Source organism: Typopeltis vanoorti, chromosome 5 (assembly GCF_054136105.1).
Source record: "Typopeltis vanoorti isolate ZY-2024b chromosome 5, IOZ_Tvanoo_1.0, whole genome shotgun sequence".
NCBI lineage: Eukaryota > Metazoa > Arthropoda > Arachnida > Uropygi > Thelyphonidae > Typopeltis > Typopeltis vanoorti.
Window position 1 is genome coordinate 72,449,162 of NC_143553.1, and position 16,418 is coordinate 72,465,579.

A 16,418-nucleotide genomic window follows, 5' to 3' on the forward strand; every position below is an offset into this window, starting at 1 on the left:
TGTTATAAATGCATGCTTTCAATGTTTCGATTTTTAATTGTTTTTTTTTTTTCACTGGTGCACATATTGTTCCCTAATGAAAATACTCGTTCAGTGGGGACATTAGATCCAGGGAGATATAAGCAAAATTCAACGCTTTTTAAAATGTGTTTAAAAGATACATGTTTATTTCGAAATATTTAAAATTTTCAACCCATCTAGGAATCTCCGGTTGATTCCTGAGTACAGATGCAGATTCAAAGAATATTTTGAATTCTTTGAATTCATTATTCTTTGAATCTACATCTGCACTCAGGAATCAACTGAATTTAAACTGATGACATCCATTACGAAATGATAAAACATCTACCATCATCTTCTATGGATCTCCTATTATTATACAATAATATATTATACAATAGAATTATACAATAGAATAGTTACAATAGAATAGTTACAGAGGGAGAGTTTCCAAATTCTTGGCATAACTCAATTGTCATTGCTATCCCAAAACCAGGAAAAGATCCAACACAAGCAAATAATTATCGACCCATTGCTCTGACCAGCTGTCTTTGTAAAATACTAGAGAAAATGGTTAATGCCAGACTTCTCTGGTATTTAGAAAACAACACTCTTTTCTCCAATGCACAATGTGGGTGCCCTAGACATCGTTCAACTTTAGACCATTTGGTTCGTTTAGAAACTTGTATAAAAGATGCATTTCTGAAGCAAGAACACCTTGTTTCAGTTTTTTTTTTTTTTTTTTTTTGAAATGGAAAACGCTTATGACACAGCCTGGAGATATGGCATATTAGAAGACCTCTATAACCTAGGTCTCAAAGGACACCTTCCTATATTTATTAAAAATGTTTTCTCCGGGAGAACTTTCCATGTCAGAGTGGGAAGTACGCAATCTCGACCATATCATCAAGAACAGTGTCTTAACCAAGACTCTGTTTTAAGTGTGACACTTTTCACTATTAAAATTAACTCAATCACTGAACAGGTTGCTCTCTTCCATGTTGATGACTTTATAATTTACTGTCACTCTCGTAAAAGCTGTCTCTCAATTATGAGGATAATTGAGAGACAACTTCAGCAAGCAATCGATCATGTTTCTCTGTGGGCTCTTAATGATGCGTTTAGGTTTTCAACAGAGAAAAGTGTCTGTGTACACTCCTGTTGTGAACGCACTCCTCACCCAGACCCTGAATTAAGAATGGGATTCGCTGTTATTCCAGTAGCTACAGAAACCAAGTTCTTGGGACTCGTGTTTGACAGAAAACTTACATTTCTAGCACATAGTCGTCAACTAAGAGAAAAGTGTAAGAGAGCTTTGAACCTCCTTCGCCCTCTATCTTCAACTAAGTGGGGTGCTGATCGAACTTCATTACTTCATCTTTACCGTATCCAGCTTTGAGCGTATATTCACTTATACGTTCAAGGCTGGATTATGGGTCTCATGTCCATGGTTCTGCAAGACAGAATGATCTGCGATGGTTGGATTCCATCCATCATCAGAATATACGGATAGCTACTGGTACCTTTTGCACATCACCCACTCAAAGTCTTTATGTTGAAGCAAATGAACCAGATCTATGATTTCGACGGAAACAGTTGTAACTTAATTATTCCCTAAAGATAAAGTCTCTCCTAAATCATCCTACATGGACTAGTCTCTTTTCTCTACATTGGGAAGCTCAATACCACACACTTCAAACTGTCATACTTCCTTTTGATATGCTTGTTAAAGAAACTGTGCAAGCTGTTGGTGTAAATGTTAACAACATTGCCTGCACTAAGCATAATAGCATCCCTCCATAGCAGGTTTGCACGCCATCCTGCAACTCACTCTGTCAGCTACAGAAATCTCATACTCCATCATCTGTCTACCTCCAATTGTTTAATGCACATGGACCAGCACATTCTGATTTCTTGCCTATCTGTACTGATGGTTCAAGAACTAATACCTCTGTTGGCTGTGCTGCTGTGTTTCCTGGCATTACTATCTCCAACCAGATCCCACCTGATTGCAGTAATTATACAGCAGAATTACATGCCATTCAGCTTGCACTTGTCAGTTGTATTGGATTCGCAGCCACATTGGAATTAAGGGAAATGAAGCTGCAGATGCAGCTGCTAAATCAGCTCATTTTCTCCACATACTGTTTGACAGTACCATATACAGACTACAGAACAGATTATAAGATCAAAGCTAATTGTTCAATGGGAGTCATCATGGCAGGAAGTCAACGTATAAAAGAGAAGGGAGGAAGTTGTTCTTGTTAGGCTCCGCATAGGTCACAGTCATCTTACATATTCTTATTTAGTGAGGGGCTGATGACTCTCCCACGTGATATATATATATATATATATATATATATATATATATATATAGAAATCTCATACTCCATCATCTGTCTACCTCCAATTGTTTAATGCACATGGACCAGCACATTCTGATTTCTTGCCTATCTGTACTGATGGTTCAAGAACTAATACCTCTGTTAGTTCCTGAATCATGGAAGAGAATAACTTGTATCATGATGATTCGTGCCCGCCATCAAAATAAGGATATTACGACTGCTGCCCAATGCTCCCTGAATACAGTAAAAACAATCAGGCATGAACTAGAGACTTGCAATGGTGACTACGAGGATGTAGCAAGAAGAAAGATCCCTAGCAGACGATCTGATTGCGTTCGTACAGCAGAATTCCTCGCAAATCTGCAGGAACAGGTGTTGAAGAACCCTGGCATTGGAATTCGGGCTTTGTTCGTGGAGTTGCTAACTGTAGTCAAGCCCTGGATAACAAGGGTAGCCAATGGTAGGCCGTATGTATGGCAGCAGGATTCGGCCCCTTGCCACACCTCTGGGAAAAGTCAAAAATGGTTGTCTGAAAATTTCTACGACTTCACCAGTCCAAATGTTTGGCCTCCAAACTCCCCAGACCTTAACCCCATGGATTATTTTGTATGGGGCACAGTTGAAAGAGACACCAATCGCACTTCCAGTAATACAAAAGCCCAGTTAATGGATAAAATTAAAACAGTTTTTGCGGCCCTTCCCAGGGAGACTGTAGCATCAGCTTGTTCGAGGTTCCGAAGCAGAATTGAAGCTGTGATCGATGCTAATGGTGGTTATTTTGAGTAAATCTTGTTGATAGTATTGTAATTAACTCTGCCTGTAATGTTTTTTTGTCAATTCATTAAATTTAATAGATACAAAGAAGATTTTCTTTTTCCTTACGAAACTGTCAAATTTATCCCGAACACCCTGTATATATATATATATGACAGCATATATATATATATATATATATATATATGACAGAATGATCATTGACTCGGTTAACATACATAGTTTTATGAAAAAAATTGAATGACTAGAACCGAGATTTAATTAAAAAGGTTTTAATATAAACACACTACTAGTTTCGGCCTGTAACAGCCTTCTTCAGGTGACATTATAAAAGAAAAAACACTAAACATTGAGGGTTAAAAGACTATTAGCATGAAAACGTTGTCGTCGTGTTTGAAGCTGTTCTTTCATTTGTTGCATTGTTGGGAGAGTGCGTGCTTGCTGCATCACGTGAACGCCAGTACATGATTACAGCTGAATGACTATCTGGGAGGTTGTAGCCTAAGTTGTTATTTAGATGAACAGGATTGAAGATGAATTCTCTCGATTCCACAATTTTTCTCTCTATTTCGTCACTGCAACGGAAGATGTTTGTAGATTTTCCCAGCAGACTTTGTGACTTTGGTTATCATCATTAGGATTAGCCGAGAAGAGGATATGACTTGATAATGCACTTGCTCGTTGTCTCTTGTAAGTAATGTCTCTCATGTGTTCTTCCATACGCATTTCGACAGATTTGTCTGTCTGCCCGAAATAAGGAATATCGCAGTCACATAATATTTTATATACGGCAGGGTATTTGAGTTGATGATGACAAGGTTTTGGGTGGCTAATTAAGGAACGGATCTTTGGAAGTGGAGTGATGTTTTCGTGCAGAGTTTGATTACTAATATATATACAGGGTGTTCGGGATAAATTTGACATATTTATAATTAATTATATTTTTCCGTAAGTTACATGTATTAACACACACTTCTCTTCATTTAAAAGTTTGGACCCTTCTTCATTCATATACAAGATGTCAGAAAGGATGGATAGCTGGAACCCACCTGAATCATGGAAGAGAATAACTTGTATCATGATGATTCGTGCCCGCCATCAAAATAAGGATATTACGACTGCTGCCCAATGCTCCCTGAATACAGTAAAAACAATCAGGCATGAACTAGAGACTTGCAATGGTGACTACGAGGATGTAGCAAGAAGAAAGATCCCTAGCAGACGATCTGATTGCGTTCGTACAGCAGAATTCCTCGCAAATCTGCAGGAACAGGTGTTGAAGAACCCTGGCATTGGAATTCGGGCTTTGTTCGTGGAGTTGCTAACTGTAGTCAAGCCCTGGATAACAAGGGTAGCCAATGGTAGGCCGTATGTATGGCAGCAGGATTCGGCCCCTTGCCACACCTCTGGGAAAAGTCAAAAATGGTTGTCTGAAAATTTCTACGACTTCACCAGTCCAAATGTTTGGCCTCCAAACTCCCCAGACCTTAACCCCATGGATTATTTTGTATGGGGCGCAGTTGAAAAAGACACCAATCGCACTTCCAGTAATACAAAAGCCCAGTTAATGGATAAAATTAAAACAGTTTTTGCGGCCCTTCCCAGGGAGACTGTAGCATCAGCTTGTTCGAGGTTCCGAAGCAGAATTGAAGCTGTGATCGATGCTAATGGTGGTTATTTTGAGTAAATCTTGTTGATAGTATTGTAATTAACTCTGCTTGTAATGTTTTTTTGTCAATTCATTAAATTTAATAGATACAAAGAAGATTTTCTTTTTCCTTACGAAACTGTCAAATTTATCCCGAACACCCTGTATTATTCATTAGTTTAATTTTTGGCCAATCATGTATTTCTGTAGCCTTCGATCTTGTAAATTTGTGTAACCTTGTTGTAATTTTGTTAATATGTAAAAACCACATTGCCAAATTTAATTTTCATACACACATATTGTATAATAATTCCTCTTTGACTCTTTATGTATTATTGTAATAATATTTGTTGTAATTTTATATATATGTAGATACTGCATTCCTTGACTTGATTTTGTACATGCATTTCGTTTATTAACTTGTATTGCTATCTACTTATGTACTGCCGTAAACGCTGCAGTAATTTTGTTTATATGTAGATAGATATTGCACTGTTTAACTTAACTTTTGTACATATGTATTATTTACTAGTTTATTTTCCGACTAATTATATATTGCTGTAGGACACGTTGTATATTTGTATAACCTCCTAGTAATTTTGTTTATATGTAGATACTACATTGCTAAATTTAATTTTTATGCATGCATATTGTATAATAATTCCTGTTTACCTATATATGTACTGCTGTAAAAACATTTGTTATAATTTTATCCATATGTAGATACTGCATCCCTTGGCTTGGTGTCTTGTACATGCATTTTGTTTGTTAACTTGTATTGTTGACAATTTCTGTACTACTGTGAACTTTAACCTTATATGTTGCTGTGCCCTCTGCAGCAATCCTGTTTATATGTAGATGCTGCTTTGTGGAACCTAATTTTTGTACAGGCATATTGTTTATAATGTTTTTTAACTGCTTATGTATAGCTGTAACCTTAGTATGGCACAGTATGACCTTTGTAGTTTTTGTGCCAAATAAACTATATAAACCAAACCAAACCGAACCACTCAATTTGGGGAAACGCCGTTTTCAAAGTTTTGGTTAAAAGGATGTTTTTTTTTTTTTTCAAATACATTTCATAGAAATATGCATAATAGTTTCATGAATATAATAGACTGTATAATAGTTCGTAAGGTGAAGAGAGAAATGTCAATTTTTGGAAATGTTTTATTTATCAATGCTTCTAATAGTTGGATACATTCTATATAGTTTTTCAAATATATTTCATACATATGAAATCATATATCATATAAAATAATGAAAGGATGTATTTTAATTAATGGTATCAGTATTAAATCACTTCTGAAACTCCGTTCTGTTTTCATTATAGCCTACGAAAAATTTTTAATCCACATTTACCAAACTGTTTTTAAACTTTAATTTGTTCTAGAATGAACAGACTGAAGTTTGATTCGTTTAAAATGAGGATTGGTATCCTCAGTTTGTGCATTTTCAAAGGTTAAACTATACAATGCACGACGGTTAGTGCTTAAAATTTTATTTATTTCTATTTTTGTCATTTCAAGAATTTATAGTATACATAACAATGTCCACATTGCCATATTTTGAACAACACGAATAAGTGGAATTTCGTTCATATGAATCAATTTTTTGACCTAGTATTTTTTTTAAAAAAAAAAAGATATGTTCATTGTCCTCTCAGTTGAAAATGTTTTCTTTGTAAATGCTTTTGCTTCTTTGCAACTTAACAAACTTTCCAGATATTCCTTCCATCACAAACTACCAAAACATTACATTTTCCAGATACTCATTCTCTTCCTTTAATGCAACATGATTTAAGAATTACCTGCTATTGCCTCCTAATGTAAATGATCTATTCTTTATTCAAATACTATTCACTTAGATCAGTGTTTCTCAACCTGTGGTCCGCGACGATGGGACAGGTGGTCCGCAGGCAGACTTAAATTAATTAAATAAATATATATTTTTTCTTCTTCTCTTCTTCTTCCTAACATGGAATATAGGCCATGTGGCCTGTTCCGGTCTCATGCCATCTCTTTCTTGGTCTTCCGATTCTTCTTTTTCCACTTATTTTGTATCTGTATAATATTTTTGGTAGTCTGCTGTTGTCCATTCGATTTAAATGTTCTAGCCATTTCTGTTTATACTGTCTTATGTAGTAATTAATTGGTTTGATTTTTAGGGATTGTAAGATTTCTTCATTTGTTTTGTGGTCCCACTTGGTATATCCAGCTGTTTTTATAGTCTGTTTATATAGTCTGATTCTAGTGTGTTTTTGTACCAGGGATGGCTTAAATATACTGTTTATTATGCCATTTACTTTGACAAAGTTTGATATTTTAGTGTCTATGTCTTTTTCTTCTTCGTATGATAGATCACATCCCAAGTATCTGAAAGTGTTTACTTGTTCTAGTATTTTATTATCTATCACTATTTTACTTCTTATTGGGTTTTCTCCTTTGAATGCCATTATTTTTGTTTTTCCTTTGGATATTGTCATATTATATTGCTTTGAGATATCACTTAATGATTTTAATGATCTTTGTAAGTCATCTTCTGATATAGCTAATACTATTTGATCATCTGCAAATAGTAGTGTATCTATCTTCATTTGCGGGGTCATTTGTATACCAAATGGGTTATGCTGTTTCCAGATTGTTAATATTTCATTTATATATATATTGAAAAGCAGAGGTGAGAGGGTACATCCTTGTCGTACTCCTCTTGATATATCTTTCCATTCTGAGGTGTGTTCTAATTTAACTGCTATTTTATTTCCTGTATATATTTCTTGAATAGATTGTAAAAGTTGGTTTGGTCTGTTTAAATTGGTTAATATTTTAAACAATTTTTGTCGACTAATTTTGTCAAAAGCTTTTTCATAATCAATAAACGCCACATGTGTTTCTTTTTGAAATTCTCTTCTCTTTTCTATTAATAATTTTAAAGTAAAAATTGGATCTATGTAGGATCGGCCTTTTCGGAAGCCATTTTGTTCTTCTAGTAATTTGTTTTCTACAATGCTGCTTAGTTTCTCTTTTAATATTCCTGCATATATTTTATATCCTGTATTCAGCAGGCTAATTCCCCTATAATTATTGCAATTGTCTTTATTTCCTTTTTTATAGATTGGGATGACCAGTGCTTTTTTCCAAGAGTTAGGGGTTTTTCCGGACATCCAAACCATATTAAAAAATTTCAAGTCTTTCATTAAATTTTTCACCTGCATTTTTGTATAGTTCTATATTTATATTGTCTTCTCCTGGTGTTTTCCTATTTTTCATCTTCTTTATTATATTTTTCAGTTCTAACATTGTGATATTTTCTATTAGGTCATTCTTTGTCTTATAAAATTTTAATTCATTGTTCTCATCTGTCCAGAGATTTTGGAAATAGGTCACCATCTATTGTTTGTATTTTTATCTTTTCTTTTATTTCTTTATTCATGTATTTTATTACTTTATAGGTTTTGGGTTGTGGCTTAAATAAATCCTTTTCTAGTTCTGTTACGAAATTGTTCCATCTTTCTCTATGTTTTTTCCTTACTTCTCGTTTTACAATTGCACTATTTCTTTTATACTCTATTTCTGCTTCTATTGTTTTGGAATTTAGCCATTTCTGGTAACTGTCCTTTTGGGTTTTTATTATATTTTCTATTTCTTTGTTCCAGTCTCGTAGTCCTCTTTTTCTAATCCATTTGTGCTTTATTCCTAAGGTTTCTGTTGCTGCTTTTGTGAGAATTTGTTTCAAATTTTCCCATTCATCTTCTATGTCCCTTGATTCATGTGTGGTTTCTGTTTTTAAGTTTGTGCATTTTTGATATTGTAGTCTAACTTGAGCATCCTGTAATGAAGAAATTTTGTAGCTTGCCTGGTAAGAATTTTCAATTCTATGTGTTTTTAGCCACTTTGGTTTAAAACGAATTTTTGCTGATACTATATAATGATCAGAGTTTAATTCAAAGCCACGATATGCTCATACGTCTAAAATTAACTCCGCTAATTTAAAATTTGTGATAACGTAGTCAATTACTGATTTGTATCCTCTGGCTGACCAAGTATATTTATGTATTTCCTTGATTTAAACATTGAATTCATTATTCTCATATTATTATAAATGACAAAATCGCGCAATCTGCGACCATTTTGATTACATGTATCTTCGCCAAATTTACCTATGTTTGTTTTGTATTTTTTGTTTCCTATTCTGGCATTTAAATCTCCTGCTAGCAGTAAATAGTCAGTTTTGTTTGTTTTATCTGTGGCATTCTGTAATTCTTTATAAAATATATTACTGTCTTCTTCTTTCCCTCTTCTGGTGGGAAATTATTGTTATGTGGCCTCTTAATGTCTTGAGTCTAATTTCTATTAGTCTTTCATTCAAATAGTTGTAATATACAATATTGTTCTTTAAGGATTTATGTACCATAATCATTATACCTGCTTTTGCTCTTTCTTCTTTTTTTACCCCACTGTAGATTTGTATATAGTCGTTTGTTTCTTTTGTACCTTTTTGTTTTTTCTTTGTTTCTGTTACTATACATATCTTTATGTTAGCTTGGTTTAGTTGTTTAGTTGTTATATATATATTTTTAATTATCTAAACAAATTAAAATTTAATAAGTAAGTAAAAATTATTGAAATCAAATGGAGACTTGAAAAAAAAATCGTCAGAATGTTCAAGGCGGAAGCAATAAAACTATATTGTTGTTCACCTCAGCCTTTTTATTATTCGTCATTCTGCCGCTAAATTTGTAGCGGAAGAATGACAATAATAAAAGAGGGGTGAAGTGAACAATAATACAGTTTTATTGCTTCCGCCTTCCCTTGCTGTTTTGTCAGATTTGAAGTGAACATGTGTTATCTACATTTCAACCAATGGCTTGTTGTTTATTGATTTTTATTATTGAAGGTTTCCCTCCTTTAACCAAGGCTCAGTATATCTTGAGAAGTGCTAAGCGATACTTGGACAAAGTGTGTCCTGAGTTAACTCCAGTATTATATGTTTATATATTTTTCGGAAACGTTTTTTAATAATGGAAAAGTGGCTTAGAACTAGGACTTTGAAATGAAACAGGTGATGCTAAACCCTAATTGTGATACAAGTGTTGTAACGGCGAGTAAATCTGATACTATTAAAGAAGAAGCAAAAAGCAGTTAAAAAAAAATACAGTAGGAAATATAACAGTTCATATTTGGAATTCGGGTTTACTTGGCGTGGAGATGAAAGTGAACAGGAACCTCAATGTGTTTTGTGTTATGAAGTGTTGTCAAACGAATGCATGAACCTGCGAAACTCCGACGATATTTAAAAACTAAACATTGTGATGTGAAAAATAAGCCAATTGAATTTTTTCACGACGCTTAGGGACATTAAATCATGGGAAAGGTATAGTTTTGGCCATGGGTTCCATTAATAGCAAGGCACTGGAAGCATCCTATCTCTTAAGTTTGCGCATAGCGAAAACAGGGAAACCTCATTCTATCGGGGAAAATTTGCTACTTCCAGCTATAAAAGATGTGGTAAAAACAATGTTTGGTAACAAGTTACTAAAAGATGTTGATCTGATTCCTCTTTCAAATGACACTGTCGGTCGCAGAATTAATGATATGGCAGGTGATGAATCTCAGTTAATCGAAAGAGTTAAGAAGAGCCCTTATTATACGTTACAAATAGACGAGACTACTGATGTTACAAGTGATGCGCAGTTAATATGCTAAGTAAGATATGCGCATGATAATAACATTCATGATGATATTCTGTTTTGTAGAACTTTGCCATCCCGAACAACTGGAGAAGAAATATTCACGCTCTCAATTTTTATTTATTCATATGGAGTTTCCTCCCTTTTCTCCCCCGTCCCTATTGGGGCGAGTTGAGCCCCCTCATGGGGGTTAAGTATTTATGGCTGTAGATCCGTGTGTTCGCGGGGCCGGTTTGCATGCTTGCGAGATGAAAAACCTTCTGTCCACGCCCAGGACTGGCTAACTTGGCTATAGCTGAGGAAGATCCTTAAGCTCCTCACGTCGGCGACGGGAATCGAACCTAGGACACTCCTTCCCCACGCATATGGTTGCGAAGCGCATAGCCACTATGCTAATCGCGTGGACACACTCTCAATAATTTCATAATACACAAAGGGATCAAGTGGGGAAAATGTATAGGCTTCTGTTCAGATGGAGCTCGTACCCTTACAGACAGGCATAGTGGGGTTGTTTCTATGGTCAAGGAAGTAGCTCCGGATACGAATTGGGTACCTTGTTTCATACAAAGGAAGCATTAGCCTCCAAAGGAATGCCACCAGAATTTAAAACTTTGCTATACAACGTTGTAAAGCTAGTTATTGTATTAAAGCTCGACGGTTAAATAATAGGTTATTTTCAGTACTCTGCGATGAAATGGGCAATGAATATATACAACTTTTATTTCATTCTGAAATTCGATGGATTTCCAGGGGAAAAGTACTAACAAGCTCATTTCAATTAAGGCACGAAGTTTTATTGTTTGTAAATGAACGTAATTCTGATTTTGCATCACTCCTTGTTGACGAAGCATGGTTATCAACACTATCCTATCTTTCAGACATTTTTTTCGAAATTAAATGAACTAAATCTCTCCCTTCAGGGAAATTCTTTAACTGTCCTTGATGCCTACGACAAAATAAAGGCATTCGAGAAAAAACTGGTTTTATGGATTAATTATGTAAAAGACAGAGACTCTGCACCTTTTCCAACATTGGAATCCTTTTTAGTGGAAAATTATATTTTGGTTGATTCTGAGTTTCTGGAAAGGGTTTGTGATCACCTCAAAAATCTGAAACGGAATTTTGAAACATATTTTCCGAATAACTTTTATAAGAAATTTCTGTGGGTTCGAGATCCATTTCAGGCTTGCAGTCACGAGAACAACCTTTCGTTATCGAAAAAAGAATAGTTAATTGAGCTTTCAAGTGACAGTAGACTTAAAATGCGATTCCGTGATCTTGGTTTGGATCTCGCCTTCAGTGAGAAGTGAATTTCCCGAATTATCTGAAGAAGCATTGAAAATCGTCATGCAGTTCTCTACAACTTATCTGTGTGAGAAAGGATTTTCATCGTACCTTCAAATAAAAACAAAATACAGAAATCGTCTTCGTATGTGTGCCGATCTTCGACTGAATTTGACCAATATTGAGCCAGATATCCAGCAACTCTGCAAGGGCCGAGAAGCTCAACCATCTGATTAAAAGTAAGTATTAACATAATTAGATCATATTATTTATTTGTTTATTAAAAATTAAAACTTTGTTCAATGATGATACACTTTTAATCGTTCACTTCCAATTTAATTAATTATGTTTCCATATGTATTCAAAACATGCCTTTAAATTTATTATGTTATAAATGGCACAGTTTTTCCGAAATGTTGGTAATTCCTACTTAGCTTTTTAAAAATTACGAAGTCAAAATGACGTATAGGGAAATAAATTAAAAACACTATGTTTATTTTTGAAGTAAAACTTTAATTCCAAATTCTAAAATGTTATTTTTCTTGCTTTTCTGTTCGCAAAATCGTCGATGACATTGTCGAAGTTTTTCATCACTCAGTTGCTGTTTTATAGACAATAAGGCAAGATTTTTTAAACGCCAAAAGAGGTGCCACCGTGGGCGGATTCCCCCCCCCCCCCCCACACACACACCAGCTACGTCTCTGTAACTTTTAGTGGTCCGTAGAATTGTTTTCATCATTTTACTGGTCCTTGACCTTAGAAAGGTTGAGAAACGTTGACTTAGACATACCAAGTGATAGATCCATAGAAAATGACAACAGATATTATTCCTCTCTTCAATTAATCAGAGAAAAATAATATTGCGAATGTTTAATCAAATAACGAATTTTGATTATATCCTATATCTTTTAAATTAATAATAAAATTTTAAAAATTAAAGAAATGACTCATCTTCTACTTATTCTTCTGCTCATCCTGCCAGCCTGGTTGGCTGAATGGTTAGTGTACCCGCTCTCCAACCTACAGGCTGCAGTTTCGAATCTTCCTGTGGGACTGGATATCTCCAACCTACAGGCTGCAGTTTCGAATCTTCCCGTGGGACTGGATATATGTGATTGTCTTTAGGTGGGAGATGAATTTCATTACAAGGTGTGAAACAACCATTTCACTTATGAAATGGCTTGAAAAAGTTTTCATATTTGGTCTCTACAGCATTGCTTCCGGGACTTATATAATTTTTTTTAAAAATACAAATATATATGTAGAAGGTATTTTACCTTGGGTATAGTAAATGTTAAGAATACCAAGCAATTTTAAACCTGGTTTTACTCCATTTCCCAAGTAAGCAAACAGACAAACAAGTCAAGTTTGCGCCTGCAAGTGATGCAAGTCTAGCTGATCCTACAGGTAGTGCAAGACCAAGGCAACTCGTGGTAAAGGTGGCATAAACTCTGATCACTAATCTTAATATTTACCCTTAATGCCAAAACACATCTCCAAGAAGGGGATGTATGATGTTTTGTATTAAAGACAAGGGGCCACTACCCAGACCGGTTTCGACCTTTATTGAGGTCTCGTCAGTGGGAGCTAGGCTAGAAATAGAAATATCAAGATTTAGTAATACAGAGCTTATAAGTATTTTACCAGAACAAGTTGCCATAAGGTGTTTTAACCTTATTAAATAAAAATCTCTAGAGGAGATATAAATGTAGAAGGTATTTTACCTTGGGTATAGGATCAGCTAGACTTGCATCACTTGCAGGCGCAAACTTGACTTGTTTGTCTGTTTGCTTACTTGGGAAATGGAGTAAAACCAGGTTTAAAATTGCTTGGTATTCTTAACATATATATTGATAAAAAAAAAAATAGGGAAAAAATTCTTAGCCACCCACGGTACAAATATATACTATAGATTTGCATATAACCTTTCGTGGGTGGGCGAAACATTAAAAAAAAACCCTAACAAGGCTTACAATTTCCTCTGACTGCCAAGTGATTGGTTGGCCGAGTGGACAAAGTCCCCACTCTTCAACCAATAGGCTGTGGATTTGAATTCCACTCTGCATAATGCTTTATGAATTTCTTTAGATACATGAATTTCCTCGAGCGGCATGAACTCACCAGCTTGACTACAAGCAGCTTGAGGTGGCATAAAATATGCCCATGTTCGGTCTCTAGAGCAGGATTTACAGATTTTCTACTCATTAGCTCTTCCACGACACTAAAAATTGCTATAAAACTTTTCTTAGTAGGGAATGGCATAAAAAAAATAATTTGGCTTCATATAAATATGTAATGAATGTTGTTAAAAGTTTATTAAATCCGATCCTCATATTTTATCATTGAGCATAGGAGCTCTCTTGCTCATTTTTTTTTCCCTGAACGAAAAATCCGAACGGAAAAAATTCTTATAAAATAATGCAATATTTTAGACGGATTGGAACTCAGCCCCCCCCCCCCCCTTCAACTACAAGACATTTCAGTTACCGAAGAAAATGATTTTTTGTTGTCTTTATTTCCTTTTCCTTATTTACATAAATATTAAAAATAAAAATGTAATTAATTAAAGTATATCAATACAAGAAAACGTCTACAAAAAAATTAAGTATTTCTCCACCATCCTCCCTAAAATTCCAACTGCCTCTCCGAAATCTAAATGACAAAGTTTAATTATTAGTCATCGATTTTGTCCTTGGTCATTTTTTTGTTAAGTTACTCATTTCTAAATCGAAATTAGTCTGTTGTATCGCACACTTTTGTCTGTTGGCTTCTGATTATTATTTTTTTTTTTTTTTTTTTTTTACTGCTGCCATTTCTCGTAGAACTCTTCTGCTTATTTTAGAAAAGTCCTATTCAGCGACTAAGTAACATCTGCTGTTATCCATTATTCCTTTACTTTTATTGATCCCGTATGCCCCTTCTCTTTCCCACGATTTATGTCCGGGTTTGTGACAACTCCGCCCACTTCCAATGGTCATCCACCTTGTACGAGCTTTCCTCCATTCACTTCCACTTTTTCTTCCGTGTTTACTTCCTATTGCCGTATATGTGAAACAACTGATGTAATTCCCATTATTTTTCATTTAATTAAAATAGAAAACAAAACTCTGATTACTAAGATAACCGTTTTACAATATTAATTAAGATGAGTATTACTTATGAAACTGGCCATCAACACAAGCATTTAAAGAACTTAACAACTCTACAGAGTGAATCCACGTGGTAGTTAATCAAACCAATAAGGTTCTTTCTAGCAACATTGCCACACCTCTTACCTTTCACGAATACGACGGAAGTGCAGAAAGAATAATGTGTACGCTGTAGTTACTATGGTAACCACACTCAAGGTATTCATAGTCGTTGATAAACGTGCCCCACACAGACTTGGACCACGTTGTTCGCTGTTGACTTGTGTCGCGTGAAGTAAACGCGGTCCCTATGTGAATTGTATGGTGGAATAAGCTATTAACAAACAACGTCTTCTCCACTCTATTTATTGCTCAGTCTTCTTCTGATCTGCTAAGGCTCGTCGGCAAAACGGCGTCCGTTTTCACTCTAGAAAATAGCGGTAGAAACGCTACTCCCAAAATGACAAACGCAGGTGGAGGTATAAACCTTCAAAATAGAGATCCGAATACTCTCAATGATTATTTACAGGTAAGTCGCATGGTGGTTCGAATTTTCATATATTTTTATAAGAAAATCGTGCTGTTTAATCTTGGAAAGCAAAATCAAAATAAAAAGTAGCAAAAGTAGTAAAATAACGGTTTCCAAACTAACATTCACAGCCTTAGTTGATAAGTTTCTAGCACGCTAAAGTTTCGTAGAGAAACTTCGAAAATTGATCGGTCAATCTCAACAAGAAGTTCGTTTCTGTCATAGCGAACATAATCATTGGAATATAACGTATGATACATGCATTTTTTTTTAAAATTACTCTGAATCTCGTGCGTAAATCAACCATAAAAAAGATCTAACAGCATATTAAAATGATTGACCAATAACTAACTTTTTAAACATTTTGCCATATCAAATATTTTACGATACAAACAATTTTACTCTTACCAAACTAGGTATTTCGAACAAAAACAATTATTGTTTTGCTTATTGCATATTATAAATTATTTGTCAGAAAAAACATGCGAACTGTATGGGGTCCCAAAGAGGATTTTCCAAATACTCGAAAATCTGACTCATCTTAAGACTAAGTTAGTTTCATGATAAGTCTTGAAATGATTTTAGATTGATTATACATTAGATTATTAGATTGATTATACATTAGATTATTAGATTGATATTACATTGATCTGCAGTTATCGTAATACTTCCAAGATCAATCTAATATCATCTAACTACTATTTTTCGTGTTCATAATAAAACTTTACTTCTATTAGTTAAAGAAAATAAAATGGAAAAAATAGTTCATTATTTTTGGTTTTAAGCTTTAAGGAACGCTAAAATTATGTACACTTATACGTAATGAGTTTACAAACGTTTCTATTTGTTCCTTTTACGCCTTCCTCACAAGCACATCATCTCCAGTCGCGAAACTAGATGCAAATATGTCCTGCAACTGCTAAGAATTTTAAACCTCATCCTCTTCTAAATCACTGGGTTTTTTTTAAAATAAATATTTAATAAGATTCGTCACAATAAAATATTTGATTTAGAATATTAT

The 16,418-nt window shown here is 34.5% G+C and overlaps 1 protein-coding gene across 1 annotated transcript in view; it reads right to left on the reverse strand.

Moving 5' to 3' along the window:
- The window catches only part of LOC150106523 (voltage-dependent calcium channel subunit alpha-2/delta-2-like), a 174,232-nt gene extending 159,137 nt beyond the window's left edge, over positions 1 to 15,095 (reverse strand). The window contains exon 1 of the mRNA XM_090393426.1: positions 15,016 to 15,095. Within this exon, the coding sequence (XP_090249552.1) occupies positions 15,016 to 15,095 (80 nt within the window). The remainder of the gene's footprint in view (positions 1 to 15,015) is intronic.
- Positions 15,096 to 16,418: the final 1,323 nt, after the last annotated feature.